The 22,815-nt window shown below is 38.7% G+C and overlaps 1 protein-coding gene across 3 annotated transcripts in view; it reads right to left on the reverse strand.

Annotated features, from left to right (window-relative positions):
- The window catches only part of gbf1 (golgi brefeldin A resistant guanine nucleotide exchange factor 1), a 90,107-nt gene that overhangs the window by 37,585 nt on the left and 29,707 nt on the right, over window positions 1-22,815 (reverse strand). For all 3 annotated transcript variants that reach the window (XM_026355423.1, XM_026355421.1, XM_026355422.1), the window contains exons 4-8: window positions 20,684-20,815; window positions 10,717-10,835; window positions 10,380-10,488; window positions 9,789-9,849; window positions 4,290-4,344 (exon numbers count right to left, since the gene is read on the reverse strand). In XM_026355423.1, coding sequence (XP_026211208.1) covers window positions 4,290-4,344; window positions 9,789-9,849; window positions 10,380-10,488; window positions 10,717-10,835; window positions 20,684-20,815 — 476 coding nt within the window. The remainder of the gene's footprint in view (window positions 1-4,289; window positions 4,345-9,788; window positions 9,850-10,379; window positions 10,489-10,716; window positions 10,836-20,683; window positions 20,816-22,815) is intronic.

The raw sequence follows: 22,815 nt of genomic DNA on the forward strand, positions 1-22,815 counted from the left end.
AGGTTCAATTTGCGTGGTTGTTTAATCAAATATGTGTTTCAGTAACTGTGTAAATCTGTAAATTCAGTAAATCTGTTTTGTGACTTTAGCTAACCTTTATTACAAAAAACAAACTACTAAGACATGCTCTAGCCTGCAACAGAAGAGAAAACATAATGGCAGCATGATGATAGAGCAGCTGAGACATATGTATAAGGGCTTAAAATCAAACACAACAGAATACAAAAACTACATTCAATAAACAAAAACTAAATTCAGTAATACTGCAAATATGACTTGCGAGTTCACAAGCACAGGCATGTCATATGGAATTATGATAAAGACAAGCAAGAATAACCCACGTTAGTGGCTCAAATGTTAAAAAACAGAGCCTAGAAGCCTAATTTACAGACTAAAGAAGTGGGAGGTTAGTGAGGTTTTAACATGGGCAGGGGAAAGGTTACAGGGAGAGGTTCCCCACTCTAAATACTTAATGTCATCTTCCTTACCTGCACACGTTTGTTTTTCCACAAGATATTGTAAGCCTCAGAAAAGAAGGGGAATGGGCAGGGGCCCGTGATTAGTGAAGGAAAAGATGTCAGCAGTGGGACTAAAACATATAACACTTGAGCATGTAGGTTTATGCTCGAGGGTAGGGGGATCCAAACACGGCACAAGGTGTAGAGTAAAAGACACAGCCAGAGTAGACTCTAACCACTAGAAAATGAGAAGCCAGCTCATGAACAGGCAGTGAGAGTGGACAGGCAGACAGAGCATGCAAAAACAACTCCTTGGACCACTGTTTCCAGCTCAGTTTTTAAGTCTCTTAGAAATACTCCACATACATACTAACTGCAGCACGGCACATGGAGAAATTTTAAGTTAGCAGATTTTCATACTGCATGTAGCTTGTTTTCATTAGTATGAACCATAGTAGAAAGAATAGCAGAAAAGCTATCAAAGCTCAATTTCAACCTATTCCTAATTACCACATTCTAATGTACAGCATGTGGGGGTGTGCTGTAAAATTCCTACTCAAAAAATCTGAGAAGAAATATTGTATTGTTGTTAGCAGTCTTCTCTTATAAAACCAAAACATACAATCCACAGTGCAAGTGAACAGTGGATACGACTTCAAAGTGCCAAGTCCCAGCTTTAATTTGAACAGGTTTACAAAAACAATAAAATAACTATACGTATCTTGTAATTAGGGCTGTGCCATATTATATTGTCTATGATAGTACCAGTATACATTTTTACATAATAATACAAGTATATTTCAGTTATAGATCACAATCTAGTGACAAATTTATGTGCCCTGGCATGCCAAATGTCACAAGCCCAGTGTGCAAAGTGAGAGCAACTTGTCAGGGAGAGTAAATTAGTGAGAAATTTTTATATAGAGATCACTACGGAGTGATGCTACCTAATTTGTAAGTCCACATACAGTCCAAAAAATGAAACTAACACAAAAGTGCCTTGTAGCAATATAAATAAGTCACTTTCCACCTTGGACTTCTTTTATGCAGTCAGATAGTACGCACTTTGTATATGCTGTATCTGCCTGCATCATCCTTTCCCTCTCTCCCTGCACTGTTTTCAGAGTGAGTGTTCTGTAACAACGAAAAACAATAGCAGGTTGTATGTTTTCAGCTGAGGTTGTCAGGAGCGGTGTTAGGGCCCAGCCTGAGGAGGGACTATGTTTGATCGTGAATTCTGAATGAACCATTGGTGGACTGTTTTCACGAAACAGGTAAATGTTAAAAAAGGAGTAAGCGCATATCTATCTTACTTGGTGTGTGTCTGCATACACCAGAGTCATGCATGTGTACAAAAATGAGCAAATAATGGATTTAGCATAATATGGCCTCTTTAAAATTCTGTGAAGAATAAGTTGAAGTGAATGACTGCCTTAAGTCTTTAACCCATAGGCATCATAAGACACTTCTGTCTTCCCATGTGATGGTTTCCCGGATCTTCGCTCTAACTACCCTTAGCGCTTGCTTGTTGTAGGGGTTTCTCTGTCTTTATTCTGATCTTCAGCAAGTAGATTGAGGACCTGATTGAGATCAGTTGGTCAAGATAGTCAGGTTATGAGTAATTCAATATTCCCTCACTCGTAATTTTAATAGAGGTTGATTTTTGATATATCAACCCATACTGCTAGCAACAGAGTGAAGCTACGATATAACAAAGGCCTAGGCTGTTTTGAACAACATTTATAAATAACAGTTCCACACGTCTATATAGGGATGGTGACTTTGAAGCTTTATCAGAACAGTTTTTAAACTCTATGTTTAGGATTTATAAAAGAGAAGACATGAGTGGATGGTGAAGTTTCTCAGTCATCAAGGTACTGTACTGACCTTCTTGTTATAATGATTTAACCCAAAACTCCCAGACTTCTAGTCCATACTTGATTATGATGGGCTGGAATATATATATATATATAAATATATTCTCATCTCAAAATTACAATGTAGTAAAGTAGTAAGGTGTAGTAAAGGGTTAACTAGTATACTGAGTTTTCAGCTTTTGATATTAAGCGATATTTTTAAGTACCCCTTGTTGACTTTTCTGTCAAAACAAAAGCAAACAGAGCAAACTTTTTAAAATGATAAGTCTGAAACTAAAACATCCAAAATATCCTATACCTAATCCTACACCTTTATAGATAATGCAGGTTCAGACTAGACCACTCCAAAACCCATAAGAACCCATGGTGACACAGGTTTTACCAACCCCCTTTTTTTTGTTTAAATTTTTATTTAATTAGTACTATTTTTATTTAAACTGTATCCTGTCCTGTAGTGTAGCATGGTACTGGATGCCTTTTGTTGGACACTTTAGCTTTGTCAAGTGGAGTATGTGATTTTACCAAGGTGTAATTAGGGTGTAGTATACTCCTCTTGATTGGGTATCACTTTAAGAAATTTGTTCCACATGGTCCATATGGTTAATTTCATATTCCACACAATTTTCCTTGCAGTAGAAATGGGTCTGGGTTACTATGGGTTACATTTTATTCAATTTAAGCCATTAAGAGGTCAGCTTACTTGTTATGTGTGTCATATATACAGTAGTTTGCTGTTGCTGGGCTCTGATGAAGCTGTATGGAGGAGTGTTGTGCTGAAGACCTCTGATTACACAAACACCAGCAATGCGAATAACCAACAAGTAATTCCTTTTTCTGAGGTGATAACTTACTGTAAGGTGCTATAGACCCTAATAATCGTAAATAATCTGCCAGCCACAGCAATGAGCTTCTACTCTTCTGGAAATAAAATGCTACCAATTGGCTATTACCTGGCTGTAGTAGAACTGTATCGGAGACTTTCTCATTTTTCTCCTGCCCTGAGGCTGGGCTCCCTTTGAATCTATAATGCTCTGATTGGTACATGGTGGCATAGCTGAATTTCCCTTGCTTGTGTTGAGTAGGAAAGCTGTAACAGATATAAGTCAGTGTTTCATTGTTATCTTATTTTTGTATCTGGTTTCTCTTTTTTGTGTTGAGTAGGTGGTATGAGATAATCTCTCAACTGATCTGATCAACCACAAAAATCCCTACACTGTCTTTCAGTGTTTGGATAATCATTCTTCACTATCCCTGGCATTGCACCATTTTGTCCTCTGCTTAAGAAACTCTTAAGCATCTTAAAAGTCCTCCTCCCCACTCTTAGCAGTTTTACACTCACTTATCTCTACTCGAATATCTCTACTCCTCGATACTCGCTCCTCAGAATGAAATTAAGAGGCTCTGGAACATTATTCAATATGGAGGACTGGAAAAGGTTCCAGGTTAAGTGGGGATCAGGGTTTAAGGAAAAACAAACTAAGGGCATAGGAATCCACCCAAGGATGAGGTCTGTGGGAAGGAAAACGTTCAGACAGACAGCATACAGAAAGATGAGCAATTCAAATGCTTCATCAAAACCTTAAAGTTAGCAAAACTAAACTGAAAGGGCAGAAATTAGATCAGAGGGAATTGACTTTGACCAGACTATGGGCACTTAACTGCTTAATGAATCATGATTATTTTGCCAAACATGTTGTAATGTAATAGAGTACCACTGATGGCAGTAGGCAGAAATAATGCATCCAATCTTGATATTTGGTGGAACATGTTCACATATCTCATTCAGTTAAGTAAATAAACTGCATTACACACCCACCAACAGAACATTCAGAAACAAAACTTAAACACAGTACAATGGCAATGAGAACCAAAAAAAAAAAAAAAAAAGGAAAAATGGTGAAGAAGAGCACACTATAGGTAAGCAGGTCAAAAATGCATTTAACAGTCCTCTTACCTTCTTTATGTTGGCACCCACATAACTCTTGGCCTCCTCTTTAAACTGTGGTAGTCTGCAAAGGAAAAACATACATTTCAATTGAGACATTCTTTGTAAGACAACATTTTAAAATTTACAGGTATGTACGCTTAAGACTGTCCATGCGTCACCTTATATGGTACAAGAAACTGATAAGCTGAAAAAGTGTAAATAAATTGCTTGCTTTGTTATGTTGCTGAAATCATACACTACCGGTCAAAAGATTGAGATGACTTTGAATTATTATTTATTTTTTTAATTTTTCAAAGAAAAACACATTTTCATGCAATTCTCAAACAATTGTATGAATTTTACAAGCATCTAAATCTATGCATCCAATCAAGCATCTAAAATTAATCAGATGATTTTGAAAGAATTATGTACATTTTTGCATAGAGGCTTATTATTAGCAATTGTCAGTCCTATGCATCAATCTCCAGGTATGGCTGCTAATTTAAGTTAATCATTTTATAAGGCTAATTGATTATGAGAAACCCTTTTGCAATTGTGTTGCACAGCAGAGAATTGTGTTGCATTCTTTAGGTTAATTGATCTTGGTTAATTGTTTGTTTATAGGTTCAAAATAGCCAATAGCCTTTCATTAGACACCTGTCAATCTATTGTTGTCCTTAGAAAGGATGGCTACTCACTGCAAAAAAATGTAAAGAAACTCAAAATTTCTTATACTGTTAACTACTCCCTTCAGCACAAACTGGCCCTAACAAGGGCAGAAAAGGGAGTGGGAGGCCCTGATGCACAAAGACAAATATCTTAGAGAGTGCAGTTTAGGACAAAGACACCTAACAAGTCCTCAACTGGCTGTGCCCTAAAAAGTACCGAGCAAACACCTGTGTCAGCATCAACAGTGAAAAGGGGACTTCAGGATGCTGGACTTCAAGAAAAAGCTGTATCTCAGACTTGCCAATAAAAACAAAAGACTGAGATGGGCAAAAGAGCACAGACATTGGACAATGGAAGACTGGAAGAAGGTGTTGTGGACAGTGTTTAGGGTTTTCTTTAGAAGAACATTTGTCATCAAGCCAATCCACCTTGTGGTAAATGCTCCAGGAATCATGATGTGTAATCTCATCAGATTATGATGATTAGGAATTGAGAGCTAGAATGCCTATAGGCTGTCAGGCCATAATTGCTGCTAGGTGTTTATTTTGTTATGCTTTTTTGATTAAGGCTAACTTAAAAGAACACCATCACCTTCATCATTTTCACTAAAATCATTATTTCTAACTCTGACAATGTCAGAATGTCCTGTTCTTTTGCTAAAATTCCTATTCAAACTAATTTTATATGCTGCTAAATAGGAGACTGAATGGGGATAACCCCCAAAACAAACAACAGAGAGGGTGCAGTGAAAAGCATCACAAACGAAGAATGCAAAGGTGATGTGAATGGCAAAGGTGATGCAATTATTGCAAGCAAATGATTTGCAAATAAATATTAAAGTCTTTTTCACTTTAAGTCTGCATCTCCCAACACTTACATACTCACATAAAAAATGGGTGGGTTCAAACAAAAGATGGTATCTTCTAAGTTGTTCAAGTTCAGACAAACCCCTGCAAATAAAAGCTAAAATGTTTTGTGTCATATTCATATTTAAATTGTCAGCCTAAATGTTTTCAGTGTACAGCAAAAATAATGGAACTGGCCTGGTATTTTTCTAATACTTTTGGATTGGAGTCTCTATATATTTGTCCTCTTAAGCAATAAAGGGACATCTGTGTGCAACAATTTAGTTCATATAAAACAAACTGAGATGCCGTTTTTCTGTAGCTTGAACTTATTCTTGGTGTTTAAGCATTTAAAAAAGGTCCGGCCTCTTTCACTTTGCGTCAGAGTCCAATCTCGTTAAAATCTGAGCCACAATAGACTTTAAAGAGCTTTTGTTGAAAATTTGAGATTGGATTTAGGGGTGAGGGGGAGTGACTTTTGATTGCATATTTTTAAGACCAACAACAATTGTTATTTATCCTGAGAGATTCTCAGCAGTATTTACAACATGACTTCATCCAGTGTTCATTTTGACAGGAATTTTCAATTTAGATTAGTTAACCTCTTGCAGTAATTACAGCCTGGCAGACCTTCAGCATTCTGTCATTTTTGATAGCTTTACTTCATCCAGGTCCCTTCCACTCTGTACAAATCTCTTATTTTTCTACTTCTAAATTGCATTCAGACCATCCTGCTGCCTCCACCATGCTTAACTAAAAATATTAAGCACTGTTCTAGCATCTTTTTATTTGTTCTGTGTCTCACAAATGTTCTGTTTGATTCGAATGCCTCAAACTTGGAATCATCTGTAGACAACACCTTCTTCCAGTATTGCAGTGTCCAATGTCTGTGCTCTTTTCTCAGTCTTTTGCTTTTCTTGGCCAGTCTGAGATACAGCTTTTTCTTGGAAATTTTGCCATGAAGTCTAGCATCTTAAAGTCTCCTCTTCACTGTTGATGCTGACACCAGTGCTTGACGGGTACTAGTTATTGCAGCTGCCATTTGAGGACATATGAGGTGTCTTTGTCTTAAACTACACATTCTTAGATATTTCTCTTCTTGCACAGTTGTGCAACAGAGCCTCCCACTCTTTTTTCTGTCCCTATTAGAGGCAGTTTGTGTTGCTCTCTGAAGGGAGTAGCTAACAGCATGAAAATAATTTTTTAATTTCCTTGCAATTTCTCACATTGAGTAGCCTTCCTTTCTAAGGACAACAATAGACAATTATCCTTCCATTCCATAACTGAATACCCAGCTGACTGACAGCAGGTGGATATGTGGACAGATGATTAGTCAAAAACTTGATATTTTTGTGCCACTTAGCAACTGAAGCTGACTGGACATGGAAGTGTTTTGCACAACTGACAGAGACAGTATAATCAGACAAGTTATTCTGTAGAGTCCTATCAAACAGCCTGCCGCTTGGGTGAGTTTTATACTGAGTGGTTACACTGATCAGCCAAAATAGTAACATGACATGGAGGTTTGATCTTTTGTTGTAATTAAAACTGTTTTAGCCGCAGACCTGAGTGTCTATGCTGACACTGGTCCACCCCAAGATTAAAAAAGTCATAGTGTGAATATTGTAGCTAATTAGTGTATGTCTTTAACTAAAGTTAACATTGGTTGTGGGTTTGCAATAATGGACCTGAGCAAAAGATGAGAAAAATGCATGGATTTAGAGAGGATTTGTACTTCCAAATGTATTGATGCAAATAATAAAGATAACAACCTTTAGTGCTTTTAGATAGGTAACATGATAGAGTTTGTGTACAGAAAATAAGAAATGTATTTTTACTCATCTTTCACCACAGTGTGAACAAAGATGTACTGAACAATGATTGTGTTATAATATTTTTAAATTAACATACTGCTTTTTAAACCTTGTTTGAAATCTTCTCTATTTCATTGTATAAGTAGGACCTAAAAGATGCAACATAACAGCACAGAACAAGTAAGGACAGAGGCAAAATAAGACTGGAAAGTTTACAAAATATAACAAGTAACACCATGTCATGGGTAGTATTACTCATGCTGTTAAAACTGTTTTACAGTTCAATAGTAGTGTTATTAGTAGTAGTGTTAAGTGACAAGTGACTGATTACCTATTAGGTAATCAGTCATAGCCTCTTCTGCATTGATTTTGACCATTTATAAACTTTGTTTTAAACCATGAAAGTATAATATAGTCCTGAATTGTTGTTAAAGTACAAAACAGATAAAACAATTAGTACAAAAGGAAAGGTGCTGCTTAAGAGGCAAAATCATGGTGGTATCTTAACTATGCCAACCTGAATCACAAATAAGCTCTGCCCCCCCACCACACTCCCCAAACACCACCACCAACATCAGTTAATAGTGTTGTCTTGCAAGCACGAATATTAGATGATCTGTGGGTTCAACAGATTAACAGGCCTAATACTTTCAGCAGGCAATCTAAGCCTCTTTCTGAGGAGCTGAAGAGAGAGCTGCTGCTCATTATTCTCTGATGGGAAGTGTAGGGGGGCAGTAGCCCAGACCCACTCATATCTTTATTATCTAAAGTCTGTGGATGAGTGGGGGCTGGTGGTTGAACATGAGCAAAATGAGATGTGGGGCAAAGCTATGTGTGTTAGCACTATCACTACATTTATATTTCCTGTGAATGCCTCTCTTTACGACTGCAATACTTTTCTATTTATGTTCTTTGACAGTATAATCCAGAGAGAGGGCATGATAACAAGGTGCTAAACAAGACACTTGCCAATAAATAAAAACAGGCCAAGAATGCTTGGAAGGAGCATCAGAGAATGGTGACAGACTTGGCAAAAAACATCAATAGACTTTACTAGAAGGATGATAACCCATCACTTTCCAACAAATCTTGCGTCAAATAATCCTGATGGAGAACTACACACCTTCACAGAGGCAATGAATTATACCCTAATTTTATCTTGAGCTCTATTTGTTCTCCAGGTGTGCTCCCTCACATTCTGATGAGCAGACAAGTTAATTTGTAACCAATTTTCCTGATTGCTCTTGTCTGGCATGACAATGGCAATGATAATTTTCTGTGTGTGTCTGTGTCTGTGTGTGTGTGTGTGTGTGTGTGTGTGTGTGTGTGTGTGTGTGTGTGTGTGTGTGTGTGTGTGTGTGTGTTTGTGTGTGGGTGGGTGGCTATGTGTACATATGCTTTTTAGTATTTATGAGACTGGGGGTTGTGCTGCTGAAGCAGAGACGAGCTTCATCTATATGCAGGTCATACAGTGCCCAGTTCAATTGGCTCGTCCCTTTATCTGTGACTGAAAGTGACTGACAATCTGATGTATCTGGACAAGGTGGTCTGTGGGAATGGTTTGTTTGAGGACATTTGACCAGTCATCTACTTATCACATGCATTTAAAGCACTGTTTCAGGGTTAAGACTTGGTGTTAGGGTTAAGGTTTCAATTAGTTATAGGTTACGTTAGTGTAAGGGTTAGGGGTAGACAAGTTGCCTATGTGTGGGTGTGTGCGTGCATGTGTGTTAGGTTTTGGGTGAGTAGAGGTAGAGTGAGGTGGGAGGGTGGGGGTGACATTTATATACTAAATGCCAAAGGGGAAATCATGTTATGGCATGAGTAAATGAGTGGCTCATTGACCCTGTGTACAGTGCATAATGAAATTCATGAGCTTGAAATTGAATAATCAGGCTTGAGAAGAAGATGTATGCAGAATCAAAAATTCAGAGGAGATAGAGCAGCAGTCCAGCCTTCACTTAATCTGTGCTGAGACATCACAGGATTTCTTTATTTTCCAGCTTTTCGCAATAAGCGAAAGAAAAACACTTTAAAGCAGTGGTTCGCGTTTTTTCAGTTCACCAAGCAAGACAGTCCCTAAAAAGCATTATAATAATAATATAATAATATAATGTCATAATAACTTTGAATTTACACTATGAACACAAATCACAACACTACAAACATTTTCCTCCACCAATGGCTGTTTTATTTACCTGGAGAACAGCAGCTGCACCATGTCAACCAATGTGTGTTCTGCTGATTTCCTGAGGAGCTCTGTAAACACAGAAAAGATACTAACTTCATGAAAACAAAACAAATCAAGAGATATCAGAAATAACAATGAAAGATAACTAGAAAGAGAGACAACTTAACAAACTTGAAAAAGAGTTTCAGTTTGAGGTTTTAGCATATAAGTAATCATATAATACTTTTTTCATGTAATATATGTAGCTAACATACATGTTATCAAAAACGCAAAAAAGATCACAGTAATAGATCAAATTCACTTATACAATGTTCGAAGTCATAGTGTTTTACAGGAGGTGTTTGAGGTGTTTGAATATTGCATTGCACTAAAAGAATGTGTTTGGTCAGTTATCTTGAACCTTTCTTTGCCTGACTAATGTATAATCCAATTTAAGTTTGATGCTGCAACACACTTCCAAGTTCATAATATATTCAAGTAACACAATTTCGTTATCATAGAGGGAGTCACTTTACCCATTCTTGAGAGCCTTCCCAATTAGTTAAAAATGTTTCCCCACTGCAAGATTTCATTAAACAGTCTTAAGTACATAACTCACCACTTAGGCGCATCTCAAAGCAAATCCTGAAGCAGGACTGCATGATCTCACAGACAGACTCGTTGGTCAGATGGGCACCAACTGGTGTCAGCAGCAGAGTTCTCAGGACCTGAAACAGAACACAATGTGCATTAAAATCCAAAGTCTAATCACTCTAGTTCATTTCTTTCTAAGATGACAAATTTGAAAATAATCATACTGTATATTAAAAATGGCTACTGCACTTTTCTGGATTTACTTAAACACGGACTGATACAACAGGGACCTCATTTGTCATGGCCAAAAGGTCAGTGCAAGACCAATTTACTGTAGTCAATCTGGGTAACATGTACTATACCTGTAGAATTTTCATAAGAACAACTTCATCACTGGCAGGGTCTGTTCCCACAAACCTAGCATGTGTGACTGCATCTGCCATGTTCTCAATGGCCTCTGCTGCTGCTTCATGGTTAGCATCTGCATTTTATCAAGAAACAGAAATTTGTACACAAAATGGTTACAATTCTATCTTCAAAACAAACAATTTCTTAATAAATAAAAGGTTTTAAAATGAAAGAATATTGAAAGGAAGGCATGTTACTGCTTATGATTGAAATTGTGATATACAATTCTGCAACTGAGTGTGGAATAGGTTCTGAGGTAAAATGTAATTTTCATTGGAGGAATGACAAGCAATTTGTTTAATTATGTATCCAACAAGTCTAAGAACTTTTGTAACATGAAACCATGACAACAATGAACTACTTCAGCATCACCTGACAGCAGTTGTTAGACTTGAAGCAGTAACACTTCAGTTCACCTTCAGGTAACATTATGAGCATTGTGCACCAAAACATCAGGGATTTAATGGACTAGTATTAAAATGGTGATGAATGATAATGAAAAAAGAATATTATATTATGTTATTTTCACTGTGTTGCTTTTCGTGCAGCTGCCCCACAGTGCCCTGGTGAGGAGAAAAATGTGGTGAAAGCCCTATAACCCTTCAGTTCATCACAATGTCCATGGTTTTTGTTTGAAAGCTAATTGCTACTGTATAGCTTCTCTTAGTGTGAGTGTCAGGGCTATCCCAGGCTCAGGGTGGGCAGCCATCTGCCTCGACCGGTTGGGGTGAGTGGAAAGAGGAGAGAGAAAAGAACAGCAGGCCACAACAAACAAAAACAACAAGCAGCAAAAACATTGGGCAGGTCGGTAGGGCCAGTAACTGCACTCTGGAGATATACATAGGATGAGGACACCTGCAGAAAAGTACAGAGAGAGGGAGACAGAGAGGAGGAAGTACAATTACTAGAGAGAGAATACCCAAAATTCATGACATAGGAGAGGAGAGGAGCTCAGTGTATCAGTAGAAGTCCCCCAGCAGACTCTATATGTGTGTGTGTGTGTGTGTGTGTGTGTGTGTGTGTGTGTGTGTGTGTGTGTGTGTGTGTGTGTGTGTGTGTGTGTGTGAGATTGTGCTTTATATGTGAGGAAAATGATTTTAAATTCTAATTTGGATTTTACAGGGAGCCAATAGAGAGAAGCTAATATAGGAGAAATATGATCTGTTTTGCTAATTACAGTCAGAACTGTGGCAGTAGCATTTTGGATTAACTGTGCTGTTAAATCAGTTATTGGGACGTCCTATCAAAAGTGAATTCCAATAATATAATCTAGAAGTAACAAATGCATGCACTAGTTTTTCAGAATCACTTTGAGACAAAATGCTCCTAAGTTTAGCAAAACTCAGGTGGAAAAAGGCAGTTCTAGAGATTTTGTTATGTATGAAGTGAAGGTGATATCCTGGTTAAAGATCAGAGATTCCTCAAAGTTTTACTTGAGGCCAATGCTAAGTCATCTAGGGTAAGAATGTGATTAGATATAATATCTAATAGATTTTTAGGACCAAACAAAAAAAACCTCTGTTTAGTCTGAATTTAGGAGAAGGAAATTGGAGGACATCCAGGCATTTTTGTCTTTTAAACATGCTTGAAGTTTGACTAATTGATTAGTTTTTTCTGGTTTCATAGATAAATATAGCTGGCATCATCTGCATAGCAATGAAAATTAATCCAGCGTTTCACAATAATATTGCCTAAAGGGGGCATGTATGTAGTAAAAAGAATCTGTTCAAGCACAGAACCCTGTGGAACTCATGTAACTAACTTTTGTGTGCATGGAAGACCTTTAACAACTGGAATCTATCTGATAGATATGATTTAAGCCAGCTTAGTGCTGTTCCTTTAACCTCAATGACAAGTTCCATTTTGTGTAATAAAATGTTGTGATCCACAGTATAGTTTCAAATGCAGCATACTCTAATAAAATGAGTGTAGAGAGAAGTCCAGTGTCTGATGGTAACAGAAGATCCTTAATGACCCTTACCAATGCCAACCAGGTTATTCTTGCGCAGGTGGTCACATAATTGCTTTGAAACTACCTTTTCAAGAAATTTAGAGATAAAGGGCAGGTTGGATATTGGTCTCTTTTTTTATAGTTTGCTAAAACCCCTGAGTCAAGAGTAGGTTTATTGAGTAGAGGTTTGACTACAGCAACCTTAAAAGCCTGTGGTACGTAGTCTGTAAGTAAAGATAGATTGATCTGATCTAATATGCACATTCTGTTTAAAGGTAAAACATCTTTGAGCAGTCTAGCCAGGATGGGGTATAAGAGACATGTTGATGAATTAGAATTACTGAAATTAATTCAGAATGACCTACAGGAAAGAAGCAGTTTAAGTAATCTAGAGCTGTTGTACATATAAGTTTGTCCATGCCATTTGCAGGGAGGATCTGATCATTGTTTTCTCTAATAGTTATGATTTTATTTGTAGAAGAAAATTCAGGAATTAGAGTTAAAGGGACACTAGGCTCAGCAGAGCTATAACTCTTTGTCAGCCTGGCTACAGTGCTGAAAAGAAACCTGGGTTGTTCATATTTGCTTCTATAAATGATGAAAAATACATGGTTCTAGCTTTACGGAGAGCTTTTTTAAAAATATATATTATTAAACTGTGTTTCCAGGCTAGGCAAGATTAATCTAAATTAGTGGATCAAGGGTGTGACTAAAATAGTGAATAGGCTTAATTACATTTTGAGTAAAACCAAGAAAGTCCGATAGTGAATTGAATGCAGTGTTGAGGCAGTTATCAAGATCTACATAGATGTTAAAGTCACCCAATTTAATGACTTTATCTGAACTAAGAACTACATCAGATAGAAAGTCTGAGAATTCAGTTAAAAAATGGGGAAAGGAGGATGGTACACAATAGCAAACAGGACTGATTTTTGACTTTTTCTAGTTTGGATCAGAGAGTGAGGCTATTGCATGAATTAAAACTATGTTTGTGTCTGGGTTCATAAACAAGCTTGAGTAGCAGATTGCTGCTACTCTTCCACAGACATATTCTTCCTGCTACAGGTTTGGGTAGATAAATAAGTCTATTTGATAGTCACTTTATCAAATAATTCACCAAAAAAAAAAAAAGGATTCAGAGGAGAAAAACATCTTATATTTAACAGTCTACATTTGATGGTTTTCTTTTTATTTTGTTCTTTGAGAGGAGTCAGCTTTATATTTATTAAATTCTTATGTCTCATTCCTCCTATAATTTAGGTGGTCAGGGAGCAGACACTGTCTCTATGGGTTTTGGTAGTTTGGGTGGGGGTGACAGCTGTAAGGAAACTGCAGAGAGGCATGTAAGACCGCATCTCTGCGTACTGGGCTCCACTCTGAGATGTCAGGGTTTAGGTCGTCTAATGAACGGCCATATTTCTAGATAGTAGAGACGCACCACCTAAAGTGGGATGGAAGCTGTCTCTTCTGCCCAGGTTTTCTCCAAAAGGTTTTCTAATCGACTATGTAGCCTACGTTGTTTGCGGGACACCAGCAGTTATGTAACGAGCAGCAAAACATGTCGTCACTGGATTAGGAAGGGTCCAGAGAAAACTATGTCCGACAACCTTTTAGCAAAGTTGCATACCGATTCCACGTTAATTAATTAATCTAAAATCCGTTAGAAACTTGAACCTGGTCGTGGTGAACCTTGGGCGATTTTCTGGGGTTCTTCTTCCTACGAACTGTCACCCAGGCAGCCTGACTTCCCAGCTGCTCGGGAAGCTAAGCTAGGTGGCAACCCACCGGCTACTGGGACCGAGCTGGCTGGCTTGTTTTCCCATAGTGTGGAGCAGAGTCTCCAATTCGGTCAGCCTCACATCCAATGCTGCAAATAACTTCCATTTATTACAAATCCTATGACTATCCTATGAATACAAAAGGGCAGAGGAGAAACTAAACATCAGACACACAGGGCAGGTCAGAGCAGGAGAAGCAGAGGGAGAAGAAGAAGAGGAGGAAACCATGGCTAACAGATGAGCTATACAATAAGCTAGCAGACCTCAAAAAACAAGATAATTCAAAAATTAGGAGTTTTATGAACAGGGGCTTGAGTAGTATAAGCGTATGTTATGACTCTTACTTCAGTCACTGTGCACTAGAACTATGTATTTAGTTTTAGCCACCAAGTAGCAGCCACCAAGATGAAAGCCTCTCTCCTTTAAATCCCTGTAAGTGATTTATCCTGTTGGAGAACCTATGACCTGCAACTGAAACCAAGCTTTCTGACACTGGGCAGCATGTTTGCTCCAGTCTTGAGATGTCATTGTACTCTGCACAGAATAAATATCATTGGAAGTTGTTCTGGGCTCTTTGGTTACCATCCGTATTATCTGTCTCCTTAAAATGTCATCAATTTCTCCTTCTCTTGCAGTCACATCCAGGGAGGTTGGCTACAGCCCTGTAAAACTTCTGAATAATATATTTATAACTGTAGTCACAGGAACATCAAGCTGTTTGGAGATGGCTATATGGCCTTTACCTTTAACATGGTTGCCCATTATCTCCTGAGACAACTCTCTCCTTAGCTTTCTGTGGTCCATGTTCAGTGTGGTACACACCATGATACCAAACAGCACAGTCAGTACTTTTCACCCTTTTAGCAGGCAGACTCACTGATTACAAGTTTGAAGACACTTGTGATGCTAATTACAGGACACACTTTAGTTTAACATGTCCCTGTGCTTAATCTTTTCTAGGGGTACCATACATTTGTAGAGGCTAGTTTCATTGGTTTGTTTTTTAAAATGCTTCTGTTAAACCACAACTCAAAAGCAATGTCTGATTTTTATGAGTTCATTTTCATCAAATTGTTATTTACTATTACCTGTGTCAGTTTCAAGTAATTGTGAGCGAGAAATGTGAGTTTTTCTTTCTTTAATTGAAGAGTACCAATATTTTTCTCCACATCTGTATATTGATCTCTCTTTGATCTTTGTTTTCCACAGTTACTTGGTATATACATGGTTAGGGAAATATGAGAATCTTTTGTTGTAACCAATAATTTTTTCAATAACATTTCTTTCATTCAAGTAGCAATGTCAGGAAAAAAATATGTCTTGTATCACCCCTTGGGAAGGGGCACCTTGAAGGTTCACCTACAGTATATAGGTAATATCTGAGTTAGCTTAGAGCTAAACCACAGATGCCCAATTTAGAAAGTGCAGACAGGAGGATCTGGTGATTTACAATCTCAAAGGCTGCAGACAGATAGATTAGGACTAGGACAGACGTCTGGGATGTAGTTTTTGAAGTCCAAAGGGACTTAATGCCCATCAGGAGGACTGTGCCTGTAGAGTGATCAATTCTGAAGCCACTTACTGTATCAGTTAGGTTTTGATATTTGCTGATGCCATGCATACGGCATGTGTAGTACAAGACAATATGGTGAGACCTGTCAATAATTGTAAATGTACACAGAGTTAGACACATCTTAGCAGTAGGGAGCCCTACAGGGTCATTAATAATGCCTAGTATACACTGTAGAACATACCCTTGTCGTATTTCTTCACCCTGTACCTTTTTTAGGATATGCAACAGGGTAAAAAATTAAATAGCCCCATTCATAAAGACTGGTAAAACAGCATGCAGTTCAGTGTTGGTAGAGTTATAATTGAACTGAACACTATCCCTATCTAGTTCTCACAGAACCTCAGCCAAACAACATTTTTTTCCCTCTCCTGCCACAACCCATGATTATTTAAAAATGTTTAAGTGTTTTTAACTGTTTATTATGTGGTTTTAATGCACAACATGTTGATGTATATTTTTACCTGTTTATCTGTAGTTTGTCATATTTAACTTTCTGTTTTCTAATTTCAATGACAATAAAGGTCTAATCTATGATATCTTACCAATCAAGGAAAGCAGCTTAGCATGTAAACATATTCATAATGTCCTTAAAACTAAAGTTAAAGTAAGTAAAAACTCTGTGTTTTACTGACCAAACCTGGCCTTTTGTTGGCAACAGGCTGTCAGCAACAGCAGCCACTGATTTTGAAACCTGACCAGGCGGCTGTATGTGTGAAGGCAGACTGTTTTTCTTTCTCGCCTTCAGTAGCAGCAGTTCATTAACTAATAAGCAGAAGGAAAAAGAGAGCGAAGCAGAAGAATGGGGGAAAAGATGAAGGAAGGGAGGTGTGATGATGATTACCAAAGTAAAACAACAGAGTAAACATGATGACTTAAATATTTGGAATGGTTGGGCAGCTCATGGTTTAAAGTGACTCTAAATCTTTCTGTTTGAGCATGTAGTTACTAGTTAACATTAGCTAAATTTTGTTAAATCTTTCCTGGGAAAGGAACTGATGGCAGTAAAAAAGATAACTGGAGTATATACAGTATGTCAGTCAGAAGTTAGTTAAGTAATCAGAACCGGTTTATATGTGGTTGAGGCAGTTAAGACAAAAAGCCAACAAGCACGGCAGTTGTACTGAAAACATATAACAGCTAGAAGGAGAAACTGCAGACACACGGAGATCCAGCAGAATGTCATGTCAGTGATATAAAATACTAATCCTTGTCTTGGCACACATACTACACAAGCAGTGTCTAAAGGAGGGGTTGGGGGTTTGTTAAAAACTAAGGAAAGCAGAGGCTCAGTATGTGTATCTGTGCCTAAGGATATAGATAGATAGATAGATAGATAGATAGATAGATAGATAGATAGATAGATAGATAGATAGATAGATAGATAGATAGATAGATAGATAGATAGATAGATAGATAGATAGATAGATAGATAGATACTTTATTGATCCCCAAGGGGAAATTTTGGTGTTGCAGCAGCCATTACACACAAAAACATTGAACATTAAGTAACATGATCTACACAACAATACACGAGACACAGTACAAGAATAACACACATAATAGACAGTAATACCAACAAAACACACAGTAGGACTTGAATGTAAAGTGACTAAGTTACACGTCAGCGTGGACACTGACTCTCTGTCAGGGAGTCATTGTACAGGCTGATGGCTGTTGGCACAAATGACTTCCTGAACCTTTCCTTGTCACAGCGGAGCTGGAGAAGTCTCTGGCTAAAACCGCTCCGCTGTTTGATAAGCAGGCTGTGGAGAGGATGTGAGCTGTTCTCCATGATGCTCAGCAGTTTGTGCAGCATCCTCCTCTCCACCACCTGCTCTAAAGGTTCCAGGGAAGCCCCCAGCACAGAGCCAGCTTTCCTGATCAGCTTATTCAGTTTCTTAGTGTCGCTGGCTCTGATGCTGCTGCCCCAGCAGATGACAGCAAAGAATATTGCAGTGGCTACAACAGACTGGTAAAAGATCTGCAGCATCTTGTTGCACACATTAAAGGACCTGAGCTTCCTCAGGAAGTAGAGTCTACTCTGTCCCTTCCTGTATACAGCCTCTGTGTTGAACTTCCAGTCCAGTCTGTTGTCCAGGTGAACTCCCAGGTATCTGTACCTCTCCACCACCTCCACCTTCTCACCCAGAATGGACACAGTGCCAAAGCCAGTTTTCCTCCTCCTGAAGTCCACAACCATCTCCTTGGTCTTGCTTACATTCAGGGTGAGATGGTTGTTTCCACACCACTTTACAAAGCTGTCCACCAGACCTCTGTACTCTGTCTCCTCCCCACCTCTGATACACCCAACCACTGCAGAGTCATCTGAGAACTTCTGCAGATGGCAGGACTCAGTGTTGTACTGAAAGTCTGAGGTGTACAGGGTGAAGAGGAACGGTGAGAGGACAGTCCCCTGAGGTGCTCCTGTGCTACTGACCACCCGCTCAGACTCACATCCCTGCAGTCGTACAAACTGTGGTCTGTCTGTCAGGTAGTCAGTGATCCAGGAGGCTGTGGAGGAGTCTACCTGCATCTTCAGGAGCTTCTCTCTCAGCAGGACAGGCTGGATGGTGTTAAAGGCACTGGAGAAATCAAAGAACGTGATCCTCACAGTGCTGTTTGCCTTGTCCAGGTGTGAGAGAGCTCGCTGAAGCAAGTAGACAATAGCATCATCTACTCCAACCCGGGGACGATAGGCAAACTGCAGTGGGTCTAGTGATGTCTCAACCTGAGGTCTCAAATGAGTCAGAACCAGTCTCTCCAGGACCTTCATGATATGTGAGGTGAGGGCGACTGGTCTGTAATCATTTAGAGCAGAAGGAGATGAGGTTTTTGGAACCAGCGTCAGACATGATGTTTTCCAAACCTTTGGCACCTGCTCCATTCTCAGGCTCAGGTTGAAGAGGTGCTGTAGAATCCCAGAGAGCTGCTCAGAACAAGCCTTCAGGACTCTGGGGCTGACACCATCAGGTCCTGCTGCCTTATTCTGGTTCAGCTTCTCCAGCTGCCTCTTCACCTGGCTGCTGGTCACTGACAGATGGGTAGGGGAGGTGGGTATGGTAGAGGAAGAGGAGGGGGATGACGGTGGGATCATTTCTTATTCCAACGTGGATTAAGTTGTTTCGAAGGAGAGTTAAAAGAGAAAAGTAAGGAAAGAAAAAGAAACGCCCAAAATAACTACAAAACTACAAATCTAACGGGAGCTACTGCAACAGGCAGCCACCTGAGGCGGCGCCAGGTACTACTACTGTGGGCAAAGTCAAAGGGGTTGAATCAGCTGCAACATAAAACACTAGATCAAACTCTGGTCACAAAAAACAAAGACACGATGTGAGTGTGAACAAGCAGAAAGGAAAGAGTGGCTGATTTTTAAGCAAGCAACACACAAAAAGCTCTTGATCTGCACTCTTCATAGGGGTCCATACATCTTTAGGAACTAAAGGAAGGGACTGCTGCTTTTTGCATGGTCAGAGAATAAAATTAGTTTGTTTACCTGTTCATCATCTGAACAGCAAGATCTCTTTTCAACTATGATGCCCTGTTCCCAGATTTAGCTACACAGTCAGCGTGCACACTAATAAATGCATGGAATAGATAAATGTATAGGATATTTTTACTGATACTGATGCCAACATGCGGATGCAACACAGTGTCTTTCAAAAGCAGAAGTAGCGGTGAAAAATTTTACGATGCCCCGCTTCACCGTGCAAAAATCATCTGGCTATAACAAAAGATTTACTTAGCATTTTGCTCATTCAAAGTTACATGTTCAAAGAGTCATGGTAAAAGAAGTGAAATAAATTTTTGGAGATATAAGAGGTGGTGTTTTTTTTTTTTTCAAATGTATTAAAAATAAAATAATAAAAATTGTCTGAGGTGTAGAGAGCTTTGGAATAGGTTTTACCAAGGATTTCACTGTACATCGCTGCATTCATCTTTCCCATGATGCTGACTAGTCTCCCAGCTCCTGCTGCTGAAAAACATCCCCACAGTATGATGCTGGTGGTGATAGGTGCCTAGTTTCATCCAAACATGACGCCTGGCATTCAGGTTTAATCTTGTTTCCTTCAGGTGCACTCTGGCAAACTCCAGGCCTTACTATGCTTCACTGTATTAGCCAGATGATGATCAGTGTCTTGATGTTACCTGACATCACCTGGGCATTTATTACACTTTTTCCTGCAATAACTATTCTGAATGAATTACTTCACTTGTGTGTTTAAGGTTTTAGGTGGCTGTGGTAGAGGAGGTAAAGAGGTTGTCTACCAATTGGAGGACTGATGGTTCAATTCCAGGGCTCCTCCTGTCACATGTCATAGTGTCCTTGGGCAAGATATAGCTTACCTGACTGATGTGACTCAGGTATGGCACATTTGCTATGGTTGTGTGAGTCTGTGTACTTATGTGTAAAAGCAGTGTAAAAGCATTTTGAAAACCAGTAAGGTAGAAAAGTGCTACATATGATGAAACCATTTAAAGTCGCAGTGTATAAGGATTAGCTTGGGGAAAATGGTCATGATCGGCAGGGGGCACAACAAACAGACCTGTTAGAGTATTGTGTACTCTAACAGTTCTGTACTAGTGTACGTCACAATTAAGTCAAGATCACAATTTCTTACCTATGAGGCCATAGGAAAGGAACTTGTTGACAGATGTAAGGGCAAGGCCTGTGATTGGTCCGGTAGTGTCCTCAGAGCGGACAACTTCAAGGAAGGGCCTCAGGAAAACATTGGGCTCAACATCTGACAGCTCTGAAACACAAAGTCATGAGTCATGTAAACAATTATGTAAATCTAACAGTTACCAGATTTATTTATTAATTTAGTTACATGTAGTTATAATAGTTACAATTCTAACATCAAGCTGAGACTGTTACCACATTTATTATACTGTACAAGAAATGCAGTTTAACACATTGCAGAGTTGACTAACAGTCATGCTAAGTACAGCATCCTGATCTCAACAACCCAGCTGTATTCTGTTGTTAGCTTAGTTAGCCTTATTAAGTAGCCTCCTTAGATTTTGCAAATAACTTATTTAAAGAATTGATTGTCCACTACTGCCAGCAACATATATTTATAGGCAAGTCATTGGTCAGTGACAGTGTGGAAAGATGTGGAGGGAGAGGGAGAGAGAGAGAGAGAGAGAGAGAGAGAGAGAGAGAGAGAGAGGGGAGCTCAAATTAATCTGTCTCTAGATCCTGATAAAGACTTCATGAGAGGTGATCACCCTGTATGTGCTATGGCTGCGTTTCTAAAGACCACAGACTGGAAAGCATAAATGTGTTGTATTGATCCGGCTGGCCATCAGTGAACACAGGGCTGACTGGAGCAGGGTGTTGGTGGCCAAAATCAATCTTCCTAAATAAAGTCTAAATACAGGCTCTCTACTTCAACTCAATGTCCAGGGCTTGTTGTTGAAATAAACAATGATGGCTGTGGCCATGGTGAGGCAACCAGGTTGACCTCTGTCTGACATTGACGAAAAACAAACAAACAAAAAAAAAAAAAAATGCAGGATTAAAGTGGCTCAACCAACAGTCGATGTTGCCATAAAAGGACTGGGTTTATTGGATACAACTCTTGCTTTAAGAGTGCATAGAAGTCCAACTCAAGTTCAGTTTAATTGGTCAAAACGACATTTGTGAAATGAGCCTATTACAATTCACCATGAGCTTAAGCCTACACCCCTCAAACATGCTGAAGCCTCATCTTTCTGCTTGGAGCTACAGTAAAAGTATCCAGCCATGTCTGAATTGTTTCTCCAAATTATCCCTCCAAAGAGAGAAAGGGAGGGAAACCATTTCCCCCAGAGAGCACCTAGAGATGAAGCTGGCCATCTTTAATACATGCACATCTATTGGCACTGGAGCAGAAAAGGTTCAGAAAACAGGGAGCAACAACAGGAGAATCTGCAGCTGGAGTCTCAGAGTTCACACAGCGAGGCTGGCAAAATGCCCCAAACTCCGATGCTGCTGTATTTATCATTAAACAGTGCAGAAAATGTTTAGCCAGCAGCTTTTAATTCTTAGCAAACTGACACTGCATTTACTTCAAATTTTTATTTGTCACATGCAGATGATGTGCAGTGAAATGCTAATGCATCTGCCCTAACGAGAAAGGAAGATTTTTCTGCGAGAAAAAAAATGTCCAGCATACAAATAAATTAATTTAATATTAATTTAATAATTAATAAAAATATTAAGTAAGAAAAATATGAACTATAAAACAAAAACTTTAAGCTGAAAAAAGTACAATATGTAAAAAGTTGCTATAGAAAAAAATTTAAACTAGAAGTGTATGAGGTGGTAAGTGTATAAAATTTGTGAGTGCAGTTAGTCCTCGTTAGCGGTATTAATGTTGACTGACAGGCGTATTTTAAAGATATAAGATTTACAGGTAACAATAGAAAATATATCAGTTACGGTACCACTCATAAGGTTCTCTTACTTTCCTTTTTTTAAGAGGAAGAACAAAAAAACTATTTAAGATGCCAGAGTAATAGGTTTAAGTTCTGCTGGGAATCACACTAATTTCATCGTTTTGCTTTTGCTACTTTAGATATGCCCTTTCAATGAAAAACTGAGCTAGCTGTATTTTTATTTAATTATTTTTGTGCCTCTTTTGGATTGCTTGAACTGAAGTCGATCAATCAAAGCAAAAGAAATGTAATGTTTTGGAAAGGCAACAATAATACTAATAAATAATTTATTAAAAGAGGTGCTGTGGAAGGACCTGAAGCAGACACTTGA

This window comes from Anabas testudineus, chromosome 15 (genome assembly GCF_900324465.2).
Source record: "Anabas testudineus chromosome 15, fAnaTes1.2, whole genome shotgun sequence".
Classification (NCBI taxonomy): domain Eukaryota; kingdom Metazoa; phylum Chordata; class Actinopteri; order Anabantiformes; family Anabantidae; genus Anabas; species Anabas testudineus.